The 22,458-nt window shown below is 35.8% G+C and overlaps 1 protein-coding gene across 39 annotated transcripts in view; it reads right to left on the bottom strand.

Moving 5' to 3' along the window:
* Window positions 1-22,458, bottom strand: part of PTPRD (protein tyrosine phosphatase receptor type D) — a 466,133-nt gene that overhangs the window by 13,656 nt on the left and 430,019 nt on the right. For all 39 annotated transcript variants that reach the window (XM_061365082.1, XM_061365081.1, XM_061365083.1 and 36 more), the window contains 4 exons: window positions 20,919-21,038; window positions 20,418-20,572; window positions 977-1,262; window positions 332-510 (listed from right to left, as the gene is read on the bottom strand). In XM_061365082.1, coding sequence (XP_061221066.1) covers window positions 332-510; window positions 977-1,262; window positions 20,418-20,572; window positions 20,919-21,038 — 740 coding nt within the window. The remainder of the gene's footprint in view (window positions 1-331; window positions 511-976; window positions 1,263-20,417; window positions 20,573-20,918; window positions 21,039-22,458) is intronic.

The following is a 22,458-nucleotide window of genomic DNA, read 5'->3' as shown; positions in this document are numbered from 1 at the left end:
TAGCAATGAAAATACAGATGTTACAAATCATGAATGTACTTAAAATCTCAGTAAAGTTCGGCATGCAAAACATATTGGGAGCTCTCAATGATTTAAAGGTAAGTAAAAATATAGTGTTTAAGACTCTATGATATTTACAGAATTTTCCTGTATTGTATGGGTGAAAATCTAAACATTTCATTAATATTTAAAAAACCTCCCAGTCAACCATGGCATGCATAGATAATAAAAAATAAATTTCAATACTAGATTTTGTTATTTTGAATAAAATTAGATATATAATTTGTAAACTTTTAAAACAGCCTATATGAGGACATATCAACATAAGTACCTGTATCCATCAATGAAACTGGCATTAATATAGTCAGAACCTTCTACTCCTCGGATTGGTTGCAAGCATACCCTTGTAGACTCATATGGCATAATATTGACAAGGCGATTTTTGAATTTATTACATGGAAGATTGGCACTGATGAATCTTGAAGTGTGAGCCTTAGAGCTAGCAAGACGCTGTTGAAAATAAAATAATTAAGGACAGGTATAACAGAAACAAATGATACTATCATTTCATGATGTCTGCTAATATCCATTAATGAATAATTTCAGATGCTTATTTTTCCATGTCCTATTGCATTACCTAAATATTTGTAAAGCTTCTTTTAACACCTTATAAAAGTTTAATGTCTGCTCCATTAATACATATGAACAAATCTGAGTATTAAAACATTACACAAACACACATTTCAAGCTATACAAACAATGAAGGAACAGCAGGGTTAAACCACCCTCAATGAATAGTTCTTATCTGAACACCGGGGATGGAGTTGTACATTTCACAAGGGATTGTCTCCCTAATTTAAAATTTTAGCCTGCTGCTGTCTCATATTTTGATTACTGGAAACAACTGGTGGAGGACAGAGCAGCATTAAGTGTTATACCATTTGGTTTGGCTTCCCACAATATAAAATCCCAGTACCTTAAATTCCAGTTCCATTCCTGTGACATTCTCGCCTGTTTCTATCTGTGTCAGCTTCTGGATATATGCATACAGGTTTCTGGCTGGCACTTCGGTATTTCCACATGTCACTGCTTCTAGCAGTGCATCGTGGATAAAGATGTATTGGTCCTCAGTTTGAACCATGTAATTCCTCTGCGCTCTCATTAGAGTTACGTGGCCATAAATATCTACAGTCTTTTCATGCTTTATTCTCTCTAACATGGCATCTATCACAATGAAACAGCCAGTCCTGCCGACTCCAGCACTAAAAGAAATGAACACAGGAGGAAAAATATGAAGAACTATTTCATGCATTGTGCTTACTATTATGGCATTCAAATGTTAAAGTTTTGTACACTGATTTGAACAGCACATTTTTCTAAATGTGAACATCAGTTTTTATGAAAGAGGTTGTCGCCCTGAAATAAATAAACTCCTTTAGCACCCATTATAAGAAGTTGAGCATGTGGAATGCTTTTATACTAGATCATTGCATCTTGCAGTTTCAGGCTTAATAAATAAACACATGGCAACATGTTCTAGAAACATATGTTCTTAAAAATAGAAATTACTGTGATGATGAATACTCTATGAATTCAAGCTTTATTTATAGCATGATTTGTAACTCATTAAACATGCTGTTGTTGCTAGTCTGTTTACAGAAGTAAACTGATTGACCAGGAATAATGTTACAGAAATGGAGTCTTACATATTTCTATGGTACTTTGGAGGTAAACTTTGTATCCCTCTCCCAACTCTTGTCAGTCTCCAACTATTCACACAGTTTGTTCTGTCCTCTGCTCCTTCACTTAGCCAGGCCATACTGTTACTCTTTGCAATGCAAAGACATGACTACTTAGCTATGCTAGCTGTAGGCTGGGGAAATTCCCAGCTGGCCACTTCTGGGGTTTCTAGGAAAATGTAAGAAAGATCTGGAATTGCCAGAACCCGGACCAGGATAATCAGTCGTTACCTTATTTCAAAGGACATATTATAAAAGGGCTAAAATATGCTCAAAGACAAAGCTTGAAATCACAGCACTGAATTAATGTCCAGATTGGGTGAGTAGTATTTTTCAGACAGAGGCAAAGTTAGTGCTTCCTCACAGGTTCTGAGTTATGTCAGTTGTTGGTTTCAGCCAGGAGGTGAGTGAAGTCACATCAGCCCTCTTGAGGCCAGAGAACCTACTACTTCTTAGCTTTCTGAACAGTAGGACACTCCTTAGGAACAACTCTGAGTGAGATAGTTGCTTTCCCCTCCTTGTAGGACTTGAGGAGAGAAGACATGGGTCAGCTACCATGAGCTTGGCACAGGAATAAACCTTGATGATGAAATATTCAGTTGGATCAAAGAGAATTAAGCCTGTCTCAGTAACAGACCTTCTTAGCAGCAGTTTATTTTTATGATACATGCTGTCAAAATGTGTCAGACATTAAAAAATTTTCAGTCATTTCCTCCCTGTCTTTAAGGTATTGTTTGTTGCTTGCATGGGCTACCTTTAGTATCTCCTGAGGACAATGTTATGCAATCAGGAAAGGAAAAAGAGCCTTTGATTACTATTAGTTACACAAGATCTGGTATTACACATTTGGCATAACTGAATGGGAATGATGTAGAAGGAATATGAAAAAGAATACAGAAGCTGCGAAAACAAGCTGAAGGTCTGAATATGCAAATATATCTACAGGATTCTTTTATGGAGCTGTTTGGACATAACTGTATTGAATCAAGTCTTCAGATGGATGACTGTCTTTTTACAAGTACATGACTGAATTTTATGAAGTTTTGTTACAACTATTAGTATACATGTAGCTATATAAAGAACAACTGTCAAATACAAAGGTTTTTGTAGATCATTTTTATATTTGGGATCACATCAAGTCTGTGACAATAAATCATAGTTTCTGGTCTTCTAAATGCTGTTTTTAGTTAATGGCATGAAAGCCTGTACATGAAAGTATAGCAAGCAAAAGTTTATACACTGTCAACATACTGATATTATCCAAACTAACGATATTCAAGAACACCAAAACCTTCCATTTGTTAGAAAGAGATAAAAAGAACGAAACAACCTAGCTCCTAGACAGCAATTATAAAAAACCCAAGATCTTCTCACTGTTTCTATATCTTCCTGAGATACTAAAAATCATAGGTCCATTCTGAAATCAGTAATTAAGGGTAACATTTATTTTTTGCATGATTCTTTATGAATGTTTGCCAGTTACCAGCAAACTGCATTTACTTACAACCAAGTCAGAAATAAGTACAGAGCAGAAAGATGTTTTAGTCTCACAAAACCTAAGTTTGGTTTCTATGATTCCATATTTACTTATTGTTAATCATATATTCTTGCCACCAGTTTCTCTTTCTAGAAGCAGATCCCCTTCAAACAGCTGAGGACTTCTGGTAACAGACCAAATACACCAATCTCAGCTTTCTTAGGTGCCACTTGGACAAGAATTAGTCTACATTCTAAGCTTAAGAAAACTTACCAGTCAATGATATTGATCAATGGGAGTTGCAGAGAAAGAAAATATACTATTAAAATGATGGCTATCCTAGCTAAATGGAAATTCATTTGCCCTGTATAATAAAAACTCTGCATTCCAGGAAATCTGAGTGCCCTTAATGTTGGTAATAATCATGAAGAAAAACTTAACTATTGCTTTTTTTTTTTCCTGATTGCAAAGAAATCAAGAGTAGCACACATTTGTGTCTCAGACTGATTTATATAATGCTTTAAACCACTCCTCAAACAGTATCTCTTCACATTCAGTTTCATGAGCCTAACTAGTCTAGCCAAGTGAGAAATAAGAAGGTTTGACAGTGCAGATGTTCTCAGCAGTTTAGAACATGGTTCTCTTTCCTACTATATATTAACGAATTAATGTTTCAGAACTGTGTTTATAATGGTATATGATATTCTTTCAGAAGAGAATTACTAGTTTACAGGCTTATGCAGAGGTGATGAAGATCATGATACCAGACCAGAGAACATTACCAAGCACCAATGTTCTCACAATAAAGATGGAGGGGCTGATACATTACAAATCTCCTCTACAGATTATTTTATCCAGCAAGATATTTTACTACCTTGACGTGTTCAGGACATTCCAACTCTGCCAATTATAAATGAACAATGTATCTAGGACTTTACCCTTTTTGGTTTCCAGGTAAAAATTGAACGAGTGCTATGAATATTTTAACTTCATTCCTCTTTGTCCCCGCATCCCTTCAAACTTCAAACTCCAGCAGCTTCCTATACAAGAGCAAGAAACTCTCCTATCTTTATTCCCTGTTTCTCCTTATCTTCTGCTATCATACAGACTTAACATGGTACTGGTACACTGCTCAGAAGCCATGCAGTTTGAATACTCACTAATAAGCCACAGTTACATAAAAAAAATTCCTATCTATCTACTTTCTGATAAAAATAATTCAGCTAATGGGAATAATTTCACAAAATAATTCTAAATTTGTTATGGACTTACTTTCCCTTTTGTTTTTCATCTTTGGTGCTATTTTCAAACATCACTTGAGCTGGTGAAAGATACTGTTATGCTTACAAGCTGAAAACCTAACCAGTCTATTTAATAGCCATGCCTACTAGGAAACAGTTATTGCTTCAAATAGTATCATTCATCCTAATATAACGTTTGTTTTCAATTTCTAAAAATATGACTGACTCAGTCCCATGAGCTGAAACATGTTTAACGTCCTGTGATGCGGTACAGCTGCAATTCAGAAAAAGAAAAATTAAGAGGCATAAGGGAGCCATTTCACATTAAAATCACTGTATGGATGTGTTAAAGGTTGGCTTTTGTGATTAATTTGTAGCTGTTTAAATGATGACCCTTTACTGATACTTCAGTGCTTTGGCAAAGGAAGGCAGTGTAATTTCCAGTATTCACAGATCATTTAATTGGAAGCATAGACAGTAAAATACGGACCAAAAATCATTTAGGACGTTTGTGACTCTTATCAGGGGAAAATTTTATTGAATATTACAATTTCAGACTGAATGAAGCTTGCATTTATGAACTGAAAGTTCATAAAACTTCTTGTGATATGGGAAAAATATAAAAATGCTTGATTTTTATTGAATAACTTAGTATGATCAATTAGATTCCAATCCCAAAGAAATTCTGCAGTAGTTATGATAGGGCAATATTTATAGTATTCTCTCCTTTTCCTGTTAGGAAAATAGAACACAGTTGCAGATCTCCCCTCTGTCCAGGAAGGAGCAAAAATGCCTCTTATGAAACTACTGAACATCAGCACTGAAGGGATACATATGACTGAAATAGCAAGACCTTGTGCGAAGAGAAACTAATGGAATGTCAAATTCCGCTTTAGAAGAGATCATAACATCATAGAATTACAGAATACATAGGGTTGCAAAGGAACTTAAGATCGTTTAGAACCAACCCCCCTGCCATGGGCAGGGACACCTTGCACTAAACTATGTCCAGCCTGGCCTTGAACACAGCCAGGGATGGAGCATTCACAACTTCCCTGGGCAGCCCATTCCAGTGCCTCACCACCCCTACAGTAAAGAATTCCTTCGTTATATCCAATCTAAACTTCCCCTGTTTAAGTTTGAACTCATTACCCCTTGTCCTATCACTACAGTCCCTAATGAAGAGTCCCTCCCCAGCATCCTTATAGGCCCCCTTCAAATACTGGAAGGCTGCTAGGAGGTCTCCATGCAACCTTCTTTTCTCCAGGCTGAACAGCCCCCACTTTCTCACCCCATCTTCACATGGGAGGTGCTCCAGCCCCCTGATCATCCTCGTGGCCCTCCTCTGGACTTGTCCAACAGTTCCATGTCCTTTTTATGTTAAGGACACTAGAATTGTGCACAACACTCCAAGTGATGTCTCATGAAAGCAGAGGGGCAGGATCACCTCCTTCGACCTCCTGGTCACGCTCCTTTTGATGCAGCCCAGGGTACGGTTGGCTTTCTGGGCTGCAAGCGCACGCTGCCGGCTCACATGCATTTTCTTATTGACCAACACCCCCAAGTCCTTCTCCGCAGGGCTGCTCTGAATCTGTTCTCTGCCCAGCCTGTAGCTGTCCCTGGGGTTGCTCTGACCCAGGTGTAGGACCTTGCATTTGGTATGGTTAAACTTCATGAGGTTGGCATCAGCCCACCTCACAAGCGTGTCAAGGTCCCTCTGGATGGCATTCCTTCCTCCAGCGTATCAACCAAACCACACAGCTTGGAGTAATCGGCAAACTTTCTGAAAGTGCACTCAATCCCACTGTCCACGTCACCAATAACGGTGCTGAACAAAACCGGTCCCAAAGCTGATTCCTGAGTGACACCACTCGTTACTGGTCTCCAGCCGGACACTGAGCCATTAACCACAACTCTTTGCGTGCGGCCATCCAGCCAGTTCTTTATTGACTGAGAGGTCCATCTATCAACTTGGTGTCTCTCCAATTTAGAGACAAGGATGTTGTGCAGGACAGTGTCGAACGCTTTACACAAGTCCAGGTCAATGACGTCAGCTGCTCTGCCCCTTTCCGTCAGTTCTGTAGCCCCATCATAGAGGGCCACCAAATTGGTCAGGGAGGATTTCCCCTTAGTGAAGCCATGCTGGCTGTCACCAACCACCTTGCTGTTTCTTATGTGCCTTAGCATGCCTTCCAAGGGAATCTGCTCCAAGATTCTGCCAGGCAGAGAGGTGAGACTGACTGGTGTGCAGTTCCCTTTGTCATCCGTTTTCCCCTTCTTGAAAATGGGGATTATATTACTGCTTCAAGAATTCTAGTACTGGCTTAAAAGGGACCTTTGAGAACTGATCTGCAAGTGTACAATGACATTCTTTTACTCTCATTGTGGTTATGGTTGGATAGTAATCAGGTATGGTATACAAATCACTTTTAGGTGTACTGCTTCACTAAAAAACTTTAGCCATTTTCTTCATCTCTATACTACGCATGAAGGCAACCATTTTTGCCACTGAAGTCACACAAAGCTTCTTAAAATGAACAAGGGGAAAAAAATCTGAAAATTTGATGTTTCACTGCAAGTAGATAAAGCTCAGCCTAAAGTTTCCTGTAGTTTTCAGATAGCTGGCAAAAGCATAAGAGACTCACAAATAGAAAGTCAGCCTCAGATATTTCTTCATTTACTGAGCTTTATAAAGGTTTTACTTTCAGTCCACACATCCTCAGAATTCTAGCATTATCATAAATTCTTCAAATATAACAGCTTCAGTTTTAAGCCCTATTTTTTTTTTTTATAATATCTAATAGCAGAAGTGTAATAATGTTCAGGAAGTAAATTTGTTCTTCTAATCCTAAATTCAGTTCTGGAGAGATCAAGCACAAGAAGCTGTCTTAGCAAATTGTATCATGAGCACAAATAAACTCTCAAAATATTAAATATACAGAATCAAGACTCCAAAAATCTTCTGCAACAAATCCCATGTAAAGGGAATAATTGTTTATGAGATAATTTTAAAAGCTGAGTTTTCCATGCAGGAAAAAGGTGTATCACTAGTAATCTCAACAAACAAACAAACAAACAAACAAACAAACAACTTTTTGACACTTCTAACAGGAATATTCCACTACAGGAACTCAAATGCTCTCACTGGCCTTCAAATTGAGGTCTTTCGTGAGCTACAACTTTACACAAATGCAAGACTCCTATATAGGTTCAAAGCAATGCAGGAATGCAATGTGGATGTGCAAATGTAAAGAGCAATTCCACTAGCTGACAGCTCAGAAGTATTAGAAATACTTTACAAGTTTAGTAAATTATTTTAGCAGTGGAGATACCATGTAGAACTATGAAAGTGAAAGATACATAAGTAGTTCATTAGGGTAAAGGAGTAAAGGAAAATAACATCTAAATACATGAGTACTACATCAGAGGCAGTTCCTGAGCACACTTGAAAGTGTGACAACCGTTTACCTGAAGTTATATTTTTGCACTGCAATTACATTTAGGAGGTTTCTGCAGAACTAATTTGAAGGATTTTGTCTGATATCTTTATTCACTCTTACACTCACTCATTCACTCACCACCCTAACGATCCACTACTTACAGAAGGATTCTGTGGATTTTCCCCTCAATGCCATTCTGAGGCCGTTCTGCATGCCAAAAGGCTGCCCTTGCATTCACCTCAACATCAAGTAATCTGGTCCATATCAATAATGATAGAGAAATTGTAAGGCTGAAGAACATACCAAAGAGGATGACAGTGTATAAAGAGGAGGTTAAACATACTACATAATTCAGCTTGTATCAGAGAAGACTCAAGAGAAAGGAAGATATGAAAGAATGGCATAAACTCGTGTTATGTGGAGGAGGTGAAAAGGAAATAAATGACTATTCATCTTTTGCCTGCAACACAAGAAATAGGATCATGAAATGATGAGACAGGAAATTTAGAACAAACAGGAAGTAGTTTTTCCTGTAGTACATCATTAAATCGTGAAACTCATTGATACAAAATACCATGGAGTAAAGGATCCATTAAGGGTTATTAACCAACAAGTTACAGACACAACATCTCCTACAGAAATCTTTTTATTATACTGGAATTTGGATTTCTAAGGAAATAAGATTCTAGACATGTCATGGGAGAGAAGCTTAAAAGCTCTGTCTAAATTTGGTCTCATGGTCCCACACACTTAAAGAAAGCACAGCCATTCCATTCCCCTCATCCACCCCCTGCCTCATCTACCAATCAGATCTTCAAGGCCCCTGCCTTTCTATCAATACTTCTGTGTTTTTTGACGCTTAGGAACTATGAGATTAAAAAGGGAGGGAACTATTTCTGAGACTTGTTTTCCCTTCCTTAAAAGGGACAGAATATCAGAGTACCTCTGCCTGTTTCTTTTCTGAAACCATGAATTGTTGGGTGGAAAAAAACCCCAACAACGAAACCTCTCATTGTTCTGCGTGTAAAATGAAATACAGCAGAAATTATACAATATGACAACTGAAAAGTTCATTGACCCTATTTCATACTGCTTCTTTTCCTTACCTTGGTTTTCCTTCAGAGTTGATTGTTGATTTTATATAGCAATATGTGATATAATCCTGCTTTTCACAGAGGATTTTTATATATATTTACACCTGGCTGTAAATCATTTTTACCACCTATTTCTTCAATAAGATATATAAAGAAAAGACATTAGAAGAAATTGTATTTCTATGAAGTGTTTTATCTGTGTACAACGATTTTCTGTGTTTTTTTTTATTTAATCCAGTTCTCAGTTATCCTCATTTTACTACTTCTCTAAATACAGTCTTACATATTCAGTGTACTGCATTCTCTATTTAGCATCTAACAGTAACTACCCAAAAGATATCTACTCTGTGCGATTGTTGAGTTTCAGTGTACATTTTACACTCTTTGTACTGTACAATGCATTCACAAAGCATTCTTGTCATTATGCATTTCACTAAAGAAAGACCTATTTTAATTTACTGAAATAAAATTTAGTGAAATAGTTTAGAAAAATGCATTTTGAGGTTATTTTTAAAAACACATCTTACTGTAACTTGTTACCTTAAATTAAAGACAGATCTATGCATGAACAGCTGTAGTAAATACAGAAAATGATACTTGTGAGTAATTTATGAGAGGAAGTACATGGTGATCCTATCATCAATAAACAGAATTGAAATTACAGCAAAGCAAACAAGTCAATGAGCAGACATTACACTGCTTGCTGCTACCGCCTTGCTTTCTTTGCATTTCAACCTGTTTTGCATTCTCAGAGTGGGATGTTTTGAGGAGTTTTGTAGTTTTGCGTATTTCTGTGCTTTAATTACATTTTCATGTAGAATATGTAGAAGAGCTATTACCCTATCTGTGTTGGAAGTAGAAAGGTGAACTGATGCTACCTGAAAATGAATTAAAGGTGGGAAGAAATGTGTTCTGCAGAGCTGGGTAACAGGATGACCTTGAAAGTACCTGCTGCAGTGAGGTGTTTCCCAGTTTCAGAGTTGTTCTGGACCCCTCCCTGACTCTAGGTGTTTTTATACCTATTGTGGTCAACAGCTGGTTTCTTTTCTTAACACCAGCTGCCTTCATGATCTCTTTCTGAAGTCAGAACACTACCATATGCCATTTGTTATACTTGGGCTTTAGACTGATAGAACAGTGATGAGGTTGCAGACTGTCATCTGGACACAATATTCCGTTTGTTAAGTACAAAGCTAAAAAGACATAGTACCAGGTCTCCACAGGTCATGTTAGGTTTGTGTTTTTTTTCAGTACGAGTCATAGTTCAAATGTTCTGTGTCCTGTTCACAAGTATCTATCTACAAAACTTTTATTTATTCTTATTTATTTATTTACTTACTTACTTATTATTTCTCTCCTCCTTTGGAAACGCAGAAATAAGCATAAATTAGTCCTCAAGCTTGAAGCTGACAGGACTTTTGTATAGCAAACCCGCTTTTTTCATGTCCATCTCAAGATGTCTCTTTTTTTTTTTTTTTTTTTTTTTTTTTCTTTCCACAGACAACTAATGTTATCTACAGGATACATTCAGAAGATAAAACAAATGTTATCTTCCAACTTCAGATATGGTTCAAACTGAAGTGGCTGCAATATGCTAATAATGCAGTGAGATTTTACACAGCAGAAAACAGAGCATAAAAACCTGAGGCTCCGCTGATGAGTTCATACCAAAGTTCTTGCTAGCCCTCTGTTTTCTTAGACCAAGTGGTGAAAAGAATAAACAGCCCTTTCAATTTGTCTGACAATACTCCACTGACAGCTGAAGAGCTTGGGTACTGGCGCTCCTTCTGATATTTCTTTTCTTTAATCTCAGCAGTCATTACAGCAGTGTGAATTCTCCATAATGGTGTAGAAAGTCAGACTATGATAGATTAATGCCAGTAAGCATTTCACCTTGCTTAATCACATCATGAAAATCATGGGGGCTTTGATGCAGAAATTTCAAAGTAGCTGTAAAATGCGCTTGGATAGCCTCATAATAATTTTTAAACAACTGAAAAATGTTTTTAAAATTCAGGTGACAAAAGAAAAAAAATAAAAAAACCCAACAAAAAAAAAGGCACTGCAATACAGGATTCACTTGGGACAACACTCACTGATAAAATCTGATAAGTGATGAGACCCTGAAGTAAGTTTATAAAAGTAGGAAAAACAAAGATTAATATTATGGGCAGAATACTTGTCAGAAAGCCTCCACAAAAAGATAACAGGACTATGAACACCTGGCGGTGTTCAAGACCAGCCTGGACAGAGCCTTGGGTAGCATGGTTTAGTAAGAGGTGTCCCTGCCCATGGCGGGGGGTTGGAACTAGATGATCTTAAGGTCCTTTCCAACCCTAACTATTCTATAATTCTATTTTTAAAGCTGCATTTTAGTTCTACAGACACAGGGAGATGATTTAAAAAAACTTTCATGCTGATTACTTTAGATAAAAATACAGCCTGTCCGAAGTTAGCCAACACACTGGATAGCCAAGTTGATGTAATGTGTTCCAGTATACAGTGTGTCCACCGATATTCTGGAATTTACTGTAGGTACAGCTGGTAAATCTCAGAGATACCCGTTTCCAGAATTTGGCTATTGGGTTATAAAAACATTTTCATATTTCCTGCAGATGGCTGGATTCTTTTCTTCACTCATAATTTTAATTCAGAATTCATTATGGACAGCTGCTGGCTCTGATGGAACCTAATTGCTCTTTTACTAGACTCAGCTGCAGGCAGTCAGATTTCCTTTTCCTTTGTAGAGTATATTATATACAAACATGGGCGGGGAGAAAAATAACCAATTAACTAAATACATATGGATAAAATGACTCAGTAAGAGTGCTGATCAAATAATGTATCAAACTACAGCTTAGGTCAAAGGAAATTACAGGCCTTGTAGGACATGATAATATACATATGGAAATAATTATCAGCACCAACATATTTGTAATTTGAGATAACACACGGAAAAGGAATGGTTTCTGTTAAAGAAAAATAAAATCTTACAGAAAATTTTTACATTTTAATAAGGGGCAGGTTATTTCACTGACTGAAAAGCCATCAGTCTCCAGCAGACCTGCTCAACTGAAACCATTTTCTGCCAGAATCCAAGTCAGGCCTCAATACATCCACTGGAAAACTTAGCAAGAAAATCTGCCATAATTATGGAACTGGTTTTGCTCCCCTGCCTCTTACTAAAAAGTTAAGAAAACTGTGGAGTAGTTATTGTTACTAAGGCTACAGAAAAAGGGTATGTCACAAGAAGAGATAGCCAGCCAAAAGACTAGGGATGTGAGGATTCCCTTCCAGTTCTCTCTACACGGTAAGTACTAAAGCAGTTTGGGATATTTTGCTATCCTAGTTTGCTATGATGGATAAAGACAAGTGAAAGTTGTAGACATGTAAAACAACAAACAGAGTTAAAAATGTTTTTTGCCTTTTTTTCTTCTTCTCTTTACCTAAAGACATTTAGTGAAATGAGCAGACATGTTTAAAGCAGTAAATAGGTAGCTTCTTACATAATGTGTGACACTACTTGTCAGAGAATAATACTTAGACAAGGAAAAAAGTCAAAGATAATACTGTTTTTGTTCTTTAAAATGTGTACATATATGTACAATCATGAATATGAACAATGAGACATCCACCGGTTTCTCTAGGCAGGTAAAGAAATAACCAGGGAAAAGAATTTAAATCCTCATGAAGTAGGGCTATACTAGTCACTAACTGCTTGCTGCTTGCAAGGAAACTTTACTGAAATAATTGTTGACATTGGAGTTCCACAGTTTCCCCTAAAAGTTTTGACATTTGCCATTGTCAGAGTCAGGCCCTTTAGAGATTTCTGACTTCTACCAGAAACAAAATCTTGCCTTATGCAGTCATACCATCTTTTTAGTATTTCAAAAGATAATCCTGCCCTAAATTAAAGCAGTGGGGGTATAATCCCCTAAACCACAGGCTAAGCGCCAGCCAAAGATGGCTTTATACACACTGGACTGGTTTAATCAAAAAGACCACAAGTAGGTATTTTCCATTATTTGAACCTGCATGAAGAAATAGAATCATAGAATCATACTTGTTTTTTGTATGCCTTGAATTTTTAATAGCGGTTCCAGTGATACCTTTTTATGCTTACAAAAAACCAGAAGCATATAGTGTACATACAGCAGCTTCAGTTCAGGTTTCAGGAAAGGCTTTTCACTGTGCAGAACTGGTTTAGACAAAACTTGAAAGTGGATCAGCATCAGTTTGCTGGCATCTGAAATCTCATGGAGGATTTTCTAGACAATGTAGCACAGTATTTTCCTATTCAAACTAAAAATATCAAGGTACCCCAGCCAACCTTTAAGGACCCTGCACACTGTCACAATGATTATTGTATAGTAATCCTTGTCATGTTCATAATTCCAGGTTTTTCTATGTGAGCACCTAAATTTAAATAAACAAGTTAAGCTAATAGGAGCCAAACTGCCCTTCATTTAAAGAGTGAGCAGTTGAGGAAGATAACTGGCATCTTTGCAATCAAGATAATCCTAACTAAAGACACTCAAATTTGAAACAGAAAAAAAATCCAGCATTACACATTCATTATTGGCTCTATCAGCACACTGACGGAGACTCTGTTTTTGCCTATATGATTAGCATACATATATAATTAGCATAGCAGAGTAATTAGCTGAAAACTCTTGTACATTGAGTATAAAACATCCAGGGTTTTCAACTATGAAGCTTTAGGAACATAAATTATCAGAACCTGGAGAGTTTTTATGGTGATATGAAGGCGAATCCTAACTTGATGACCACCTCAATCATTGTGCTGATGGAACATCGGTATTTTGTTTCTGCCAGATAGCATTTATCAACCTTCCTTCTAGACTCTTTCTCACTTTCCAATAGACTCTGTAATTCCAATAACTAAATGAAGACAGAACAACCATCTAAAAATTTCAAAATTAAGAGAATCCATTTCCAGTTCCTCAGAGATCAAGGTCCCAAGACATCAAACTCTGTAAGTCTTGGTGCACTTTGTATAAGGTACATGTAGAAATTAAGTCACTCCCAAGAGGAAAGGTAGAAATGAAACGACACCCAGTCAGACTATCAGTTACTTAGAGAATACAACGAAAATTGTATTTTGCTAATTAGACATGTACTCATTGCTGTATTTTTACATTGCGAGGAACTCAATGTCCTAAGCAGGGTCACCATCTATGCATTGTTTTAAGAATAGAATTCTTCTGTTGCTTGTTATTGTGAACAAAGACTTTAGGAAAGTAGTTGGCTTAGTGAGGTATATGGTGACCTGCAACTAACAGCTGGAGAGGAAATAGTGTTACAGTGGTTTTTACATAGATTATACCCAGCATAGTCTAATATACAGTAGCAACCCTTTAGAATATTTGTGATATTAAAATATTTGTCATACTAAAATGCCTTTACTATGTTTTCCTCTCCAGAGCCATCAGCTGTTCAGGGAAGTTACGAAAGATCCTGAGTTGCTCTCAGGGAAGAGAAATGGAAGGGATGAGGAAGCTTTTAGTATTTTTCAATCTTATTTGAGAGATTTCTGAAAATGTACTGGGGGTTTTTTCCTCACCCCGCACCGTGAAAAAGGATAGGCAGTCATCTGCAACCTACTCACTGCAAAGATTAGAAAATGAACACTTGTGAGGCCTGTGGTAAAAGCATTAGGGAGGTTGAAATGATACAGAGATGAATTAAACAATCCACTGGAAAATAATTGCTTCATATATATATATATATTTTAATTTTACTTTTCATTCTGAAATGACCAAAAATTAGGTAAGTATTCTACTTTAAGAAATACAAGATCGCATTATGGTGGTTTTTTTTTTCTACTGTATTAAATGGTTATGTTACTATACTCAGAGATGTATTTACCTAAAACAGTCACATTTTTACAAACATACAAGTTTTTTATGTCTGCAATAGCAACATTAATGGTACCTGACAAAACTTCACAAAGTGTCTTAAAGATATGCCTTTTGGAGCCGGTATTAAAAAGAAAGATCCAAACATATGGGATTGTAGTTACATGTTAAGCTTTTATGCAGCGTTACTCAACCAACTACTGAAGTTTCTGTGATGTTTTGAAAACATATAGAGGTAAAGCTCCAAACACCCTCCAGCGCTATTTTATTGTGATCTGATTAGCACCTGTTCGCCTGCACTAATCCAACTTCAAACAAAAACGTGTGCTTTCCTCACTATCATTAGACCACACATTACAGTCTCAGGCATGCATAATCCTGGAGTTTAAGCCTGCAGTTTTGCACTAAAGAAACCCTTTTTTTCTAGATCAGCTCTGCAAACTAGGGCAAATCGTGTGGAGAGAACAGCTGGATTCAAATATTACTCCTGTGCAAAGGGACTGAAAGGATACAGTCTTAAAATGTGAGATTCTGTAAATGGCAAATCATCTACCTGCATCATGGATTTTAACCACCACAAAAAAAGTCATCACGCAAGTTGTTCTAAGTAAGTCAAAATTTGAGTACACAGGGTGAAAAGTATCTACAAAAATGACGGCAATGCTAATTTTCTTTTGTGTTATTACGGTTTTTTGCATGCAACTTTACCTTATATTTAGCTTCTTTCCTCTACTGAAAATAACAATAGTGCTGTTGCTGGAAGAATGTAACTAAAGAAACGATCATGGAACATGGCAGTTTATAACAAATACATTTCTAAACTTAACTTTACCTCGATTTGCTGACCTATCTTTTCAGGTGGATATAGAGAGTAAACTATGGCGATTTTTCCTTGAAAAAAAAAAAATGTGCAAAAGCATTATACATTTATGTTATTACCACTGCACCTTTTTCATGCAGGTAGTCCTACCAGAATTTCTGATTACATAAATTAAAAAAATCTGCATTTAGATTAGGCTTTGATGTTACATTTAGTGCTTTACAATCCTTTCAGCGATTATCTGTTTTCTCCTTAAAAATAAAATAGCTTTATCTGTATTTTAATTACTTTTTCAGCTTAAAAATCTGCCAACTTTTCTGCAGAGGTAAGAGCTTTGGCTGATAGAATGTACATATGAAATGCTCCGAATGTTTTTGACTTCTGTATTGATTCAGATTCAATATGCAAAGGCAAGCAAACCGTTAATTAGCAAAAGTAGGTGTGCAAATAACATGCAAAGATGTCTGCTGCATGGACATTAGTAACAAATAATTACTAATATGATCGTAAATTCTGATCATATAATTCTGTATTTTTCTTTGTTTTCATCACACAGAACTTCTTTTCAAGACTTTCACTGGCATTTGTTTAACATGGGTTTATCAGAACATACCTTACGAAGTCTAGTAATATTGAATGGTAATATGGTAATACTTATATTACAATCACAGTAATTTCACCAGTTAAGACTGTTTTATTTTTTTTGTTGTTTTTTTTTTCCCCAGTCACTGTTTTGTGAACAGAATGCATTCAAATATTTATAGGGTTTTTTGAGTTTTACAGTTGTCACTGTTTTTTACCTCAGAATTTTTCTAAGCACACTGGAAGTTATTAAATAAATTCTGCATATGCTCAACAACCATTTCCTAGGAACAGGATACTGAACTAGCTTATCAGCTACTGAGATTTGATACAAACTGGTCTGGGGCCACAATTCTCTACAAGATATATAGCCATATCCCAAAACCACCAAGAAAACTGGAAAAACCTCATATGCTCTCAACATGGAGTGGAGTGCAAGACAACTGTCAATATTAAGGCAGATCTGGAGAATGCAGTAAGGAAAAGGTTGGGCTAAACCTTTCACTTAAAATACCTGCTTATAAATACAGAGTAAATAGTAAAAAACTGTCTAAGGATCAAAATGCAGACAGCTGGCTCTTTCATTTGGTCCTCATCTATTCAGGCTCCTGCTGCATTTCCTGGGTGCTGACCTGAATCAAAAGTGAAAAAAGGCTCAGCTTTTGAGTAGTAAGAAACTCTGTGCTAAATTCTCAGGAATACTACAGATAAATAGCACCTCCCTGTACTTAGTTGTTTGCTAGATTTCATATTCCTTATTTTTTATGGCTTAAAAGCTTTGCAGAAAAATGCTTCAATGGCTTCTTTGTGCCTACTCTTTCTTACCAATTTTTTTTAAAGTAAGCCCCCTTATATTTATACTTCTATAATATGTCTTTATGATAATTTCCTGAGTTCTGACAGTTTTTTAGGTACTTTAAGAAACACAGAAGAAGGTATAAGTGTTGTTTCAGTTGTTTTACAATCCCCACTATAAATCCCATGTCCTGCTGAGGAGTAAACTCATTATTCCTTCAGTGGGGTATCTTGGAAAAGAACTGCCTACCATTGGTAAAGGATACAAGACATGGTCTTGTATTATATTATTTTGCTCTAGCAAAGAAAGTTTGAAATATATTTATTATCTGGGTGATAGTAGTACATGAGCTTTAATGAAAAGGGACTTAGGGAGTCCTGAACACAAAATGGGAGTCAGTGACAGATAAGATATAGAACAAGGAAAAGTGGACTTTTTAAAAAGGCTGCAGTGGCAGACTACGAGCCAGCAAAGGAAGAAATGAAGAGCAAGAAGTTTATCAAGAACAGATAAAATATCTCAGTGGAATAGGGTGAGTACCAGAAGGAAGTGAAAGGTGATGTATGACAAAAATTGGCAGAAGAATGCTACCGTTAGAACAACAATCTGTCTTCAGAGAAAATACTTAACCATGTAGGAACTTATTTCATATTGAAATTGTTCAGCAAGATGGTAAAAACCAGTGAGATGAATTTGAAAAACAGCAGAATCAAAGGACAGAAACAGAATATAATGACAGTAATTCTCTAATCCAGACACTGAAGAGAAAAAAAAATTAAAAAAAAAGAAAAAAGAAAAAAGAAATGACTGAAGATTAGAAGAATGGAGACATTCACAGAGTGAACAACAGAGAGGAGAGGAAAGAAAAATCTGAAAGCAAGTAACATGCAAAACTTGCTCAATTTTTCTGTTTCAACATAAAATGGAAATTTTTCTGAGCTTGAAATAAAATGTGCAGGCGTGTCCAGTACTTCAGTTTCAAACTAGAGTATTAAGGTTTTTCACGTTGCGGAATGAGATATGTTATCTTTTAGCTTAACAAAATTGTGCTGGTGCTCTGTCACTCTTGTTTGGATTTTCTTTTACCAATTTAATAATGTCAAATTCAAAATGATAGGGCAACACAAGTCTCAAAATACAGTGTTGCTACGATATATCTGAAAACATGGCACTCACACAAACTTTACTGCTATAAGAAAGACTTCAGTAACTTATTCTTGTTGGTCTACCAATTAGATAGTCAGCACATTAACACTTATGAGTTAATGAGTACATTCATAAACTTTTGGCTGTCCACAGCCCTTGCTCCTACATGCATAGCCACAAAAAAAACAAAAAAACCCAATAAACAAAACAAACACACACCCCCCCAAACCCAAAACAAGTAACAACAACAAAACAACCCAAAAGCCCAGAGACATAAATCCGTAAATTTTCAAGAAATTTGATTTCATTAATTCTGCTCATGGACAAATTGTTGGGATTGGGACTCAAAAAGCTTATTAAAATAATAGGTGGGAGTCTACATTTTAATGGATAGCTTGTGTGAAATGCCTAAAATTTTAAAGTCCCAAGAAGCTATACATAAGGTGAAAAGCTTCAACAAATTTGTGACTAGAATACGCATGCTGTAGAATATTGACAAATATATATGAAATTAAAAAAAAAGCCCTTCAACAGGCATCAAATCTTACTGCCTCACCTGATCACCACTTTCACAGAAATATGCATCCATAAGAGCAAGGAAGGAAGAAATAATGACCTTGCATTTCATCAATAAAAAGAGGAAATAATGACCTTGCATTTCATCAATATTGCTAAGTGATAACAGGTTTTGTATTTTATTTCATTTGTTTCAATACCTTGCTGTATGACTTAACAACTAATTTAATTCATCTTTTTTTTGCTTTGAGAGAATTTAGGTCGTTCTTGTAATTTAACAGTCTTCCCAGAGTGGGAAGATTCATTTCCTTTATTAATTTGGGTTTTGATTTATAGCATAACATATTCACTTTGCAGTTATACTCTATACAGAGTCAGATGATGAAACTCGAGCTGAGGTGATCTATAAGTCTAGGCAATATTCAAAATGTTTTAAAATCCTGTAAATAAAGGTACAGAAAGATCTGTCTCCGTTCAGGCAATACTCAGCAAACTGTGTAAACAGATTATTATTCGTATTTATTCCCCATTCCTAACCCTGGTATTTCAATAAACATTAAATGTCTATATTCCATGTCCTCTGACCTTTTCTAAGCAGTGTGTGCCTTTTAACACTGAAGTAATTCTTTTGTTTTCATGTTGACTTTTTTTCCAGTCTTACTTACAAGAGCCTCTTTTAATCACTTTAAAAATATTCAAAAAAAACCATGGCTGGCTTACCAATACATAAGAAGCCAGAACTGAGGGGGTATAATCCTTGTAATTCTTGTTGCTCAGTTTCTGGATGGCAAAAGCAAAGCTATTTTTCAAATACACTAAGCATTTGTAGCTCCAGTGAACAGTGAATAGTTAGTAGCTCTCAGCTTTACTAACTGAAGGTCTCCCAAAATGAAGCTCACAAAAATCACTGATCTTAGGCATTAGGCTTGAAAGGGGCAGAAGAGTAAGCTATGCAAGCTATAACAACACAGCCCTGGAATAAGAGGATCCATCGTAAATCTTATTTCAATCAGAACTGGCACATGCATTCTGACAATGCTATATGCGGGATTTTAAGATTGTCTCGTCAAAGATTTCTAAAGAATGGCCATCTCTTCATTCTCCCTACTCCCAGAACTTTACGGGGAGCATGTTTTTTTCTTAATAGTTTATTAATTCATACCTTTTAGTGCCTGAACAGGTTTGCTACCTTGACTGCTCCCCAGGTATATCCTTTGCAGTTCCAGCTCCTCAGAGTTCTGAGGGTTTAAACTTGAAAACAGAGTAAGGTTTCTACCTATTGTAAAAAGTTGTCATTATCTTCCTTAAGTTTCATGTTCTTTACTTTCATACACAATATAAGTAATAATTTCAAAAGATGTTTTATTGCTCAAAACACACTTTCTTCAACATTGTTTTTAAAGCAAAACTTTTTTAATGCCACCTTCTGAATGCCATAACTATAATTGTATTGTCCCTGCAGACGTTCTCCCTGCAGACCTTCACATGTTCTAAAATTAATTCCTCTTGCACAGACCAAATGAAATAATTCTGGCCCATCCAAGTTGGCAGTGCTGTTCTCAGGTTGTGAATTTACAATGCAATCATCTTTTTCTTTGACAGAAGTCTCTTTGAAAGAAGAGTTTTTATCTGCAATAGAAAACAGTAATACTGACATAAGATGCTTTGAAAGGAATTCTGAGCTTACCTGCAGTGTACAACCATAGGTCCAGCATCAGGTGGGTTGCAGGTCTTCACTCGTCGCAGGAAAGCTAAGAATGGTGTTGGGTGTTCTGGAACACCATGATCAGGCCAGGCAGTGAACTGGAATTGCCTCACTTCTCTTTTCTCACTTGAACCATTCTATGGTATTAAAAAAATTAATGACAAAACTGCCACTTGATGTGATATTGGCATTTTTCAATAAAACAACTGCAGAAGCATATATACCATCAAAGTGTACTTAAACCACATTTGGAGCCAGAGAAAAAGAGAACTCAGACTATGGAGGGAAATGTTTCTTATATTCTCAATTGCAGGATTCAAACAATGTAAGAACTTTTAACTGTACTGCACAGTAAAGCCTCACAACAAATACCAGAGCTTTAGTTATTCTTTTCAATGAGCTAAATATTTTTTTGTGGGAAGGACAAAAGTTGCCAACATTCATATTTTACACTTTATTGTAAGTATATATAAGTACATATACCTTGTAAAGTGCGAATGTACGAACACAGTATGTTGCCAATTCAACGGTGTCTAAAAGGGTCACTTGAATTAGTCCATACGTTTCTGTGCCTCTGCTTGGCCAGTATTGATCACACTTCACCTGAAGTGAAAAATATGTAATTATTTAATACATTAAAAAATGGCATTTATTACATATGTGAGCATATATCACTGTAGGTTTTTAAAAGGAGTTAGAATGTCCAACAATAGCCAAGGTTCTGACATAAGAAATTTATTTTATTATCCACAAGAATTATTCTTTTGGTAGTAGCTCTAACAGTATTTTGTTCTATAATGGGCATTTGTAAATTCAGTGGGGCAGATGACTGAGAAATACTAATAAGTATAGATACACTAAATTAAAAAAGAATCTATAGTAACTAAAAATATGACCTAATAACTGAAAATATTCACTTTCAGAGACTAATAGGTCAGTGACTGAGACACTCAGCCTCTATTTCATTTATAATAATAAATTTTAATTAATTAGCCTTGTATATTATACAGAAGCATATTCTGAGCACAGAAATAATGCATTGCATTTATTTATTTATTTAATATTAATAAGACTCATACCAAATTCAGTGAGAATACACAAACTTTAAGAAAAACAAAAGCATCATATTGCAAAGTATTTTCTGATAAGAATGTGAATTATCATGCTAATACAGAGAAAAACTGAAGATTCCCCCAAAATGGAAAATTAAGATATGAATCTTTGAAACTTCTGCGTTTCTAACTCTGCACCGTACTTATTGAAAAAGACTCAGTATGCTTTCAAACTCCCAGTCCTGAATAGTTTTTGTTTGCAGATGGTTTAAATTAGAGACTCGCAGGTCACAGATCACGAATAGTTCATAAATCACAGTCTGAGAACAAACAATCTGGATAAAGAGGAGAAAAAAAAAATCTAACCACTGAAACAGGTGATGAACATTCAATGGTGGCAAAAACCTCTGAAACAATTTTTACAGGAATTGACAGCTTAATTTATAGATAAAGAATTGGAACAAAGAAACTAAAAGTATTTATTGATACTACAGTCTTAAAAATGGGATAAATAGTGTATAAAGTCATCTTATTAGGGGAATTAGGGAATTATTTCCTTGTGCTATTTACTGAAATACTGAATGCATAAGTATTCCAATTACTTCATGAATAACAGTGATTCATTTGCAAGATCCCTAATTCTAAAACATACCATTGTGGTCTTCTGCAAATTGGACAGAAAAGTATATTTTAAGTTGAGTTATTCCAATATAAATATTATAGATACTAATACAAATATAAAGGTAATTTCACTTTATCATTAGTATAGACACAGTGTAATTTGTTAGCCATATTTTAGACACAAAATTTGTGGATTATTATTACTTAAGCTCGACTAAACTTGCTTGGTTTGAAGGATTTAAAAAAATTAATAAAAATGGTAGAATACTTTATGTAATTTTAATAAAATAAATACAAGTAATAAATGTCTGATTATGCCTTTGAATGCCTAAGCATGAAGTTCTCCACTC

This window comes from Neopsephotus bourkii, unplaced genomic scaffold (assembly GCF_033783945.1).
Source record: "Neopsephotus bourkii isolate Nb327-2 ecotype Australia unplaced genomic scaffold, CSIRO-AGI_Nbou_v1 NB_1273, whole genome shotgun sequence".
NCBI classification, from domain to species: domain Eukaryota; kingdom Metazoa; phylum Chordata; class Aves; order Psittaciformes; family Psittacidae; genus Neopsephotus; species Neopsephotus bourkii.
This window is presented reverse-complemented; position numbering and strand designations above follow the sequence as displayed.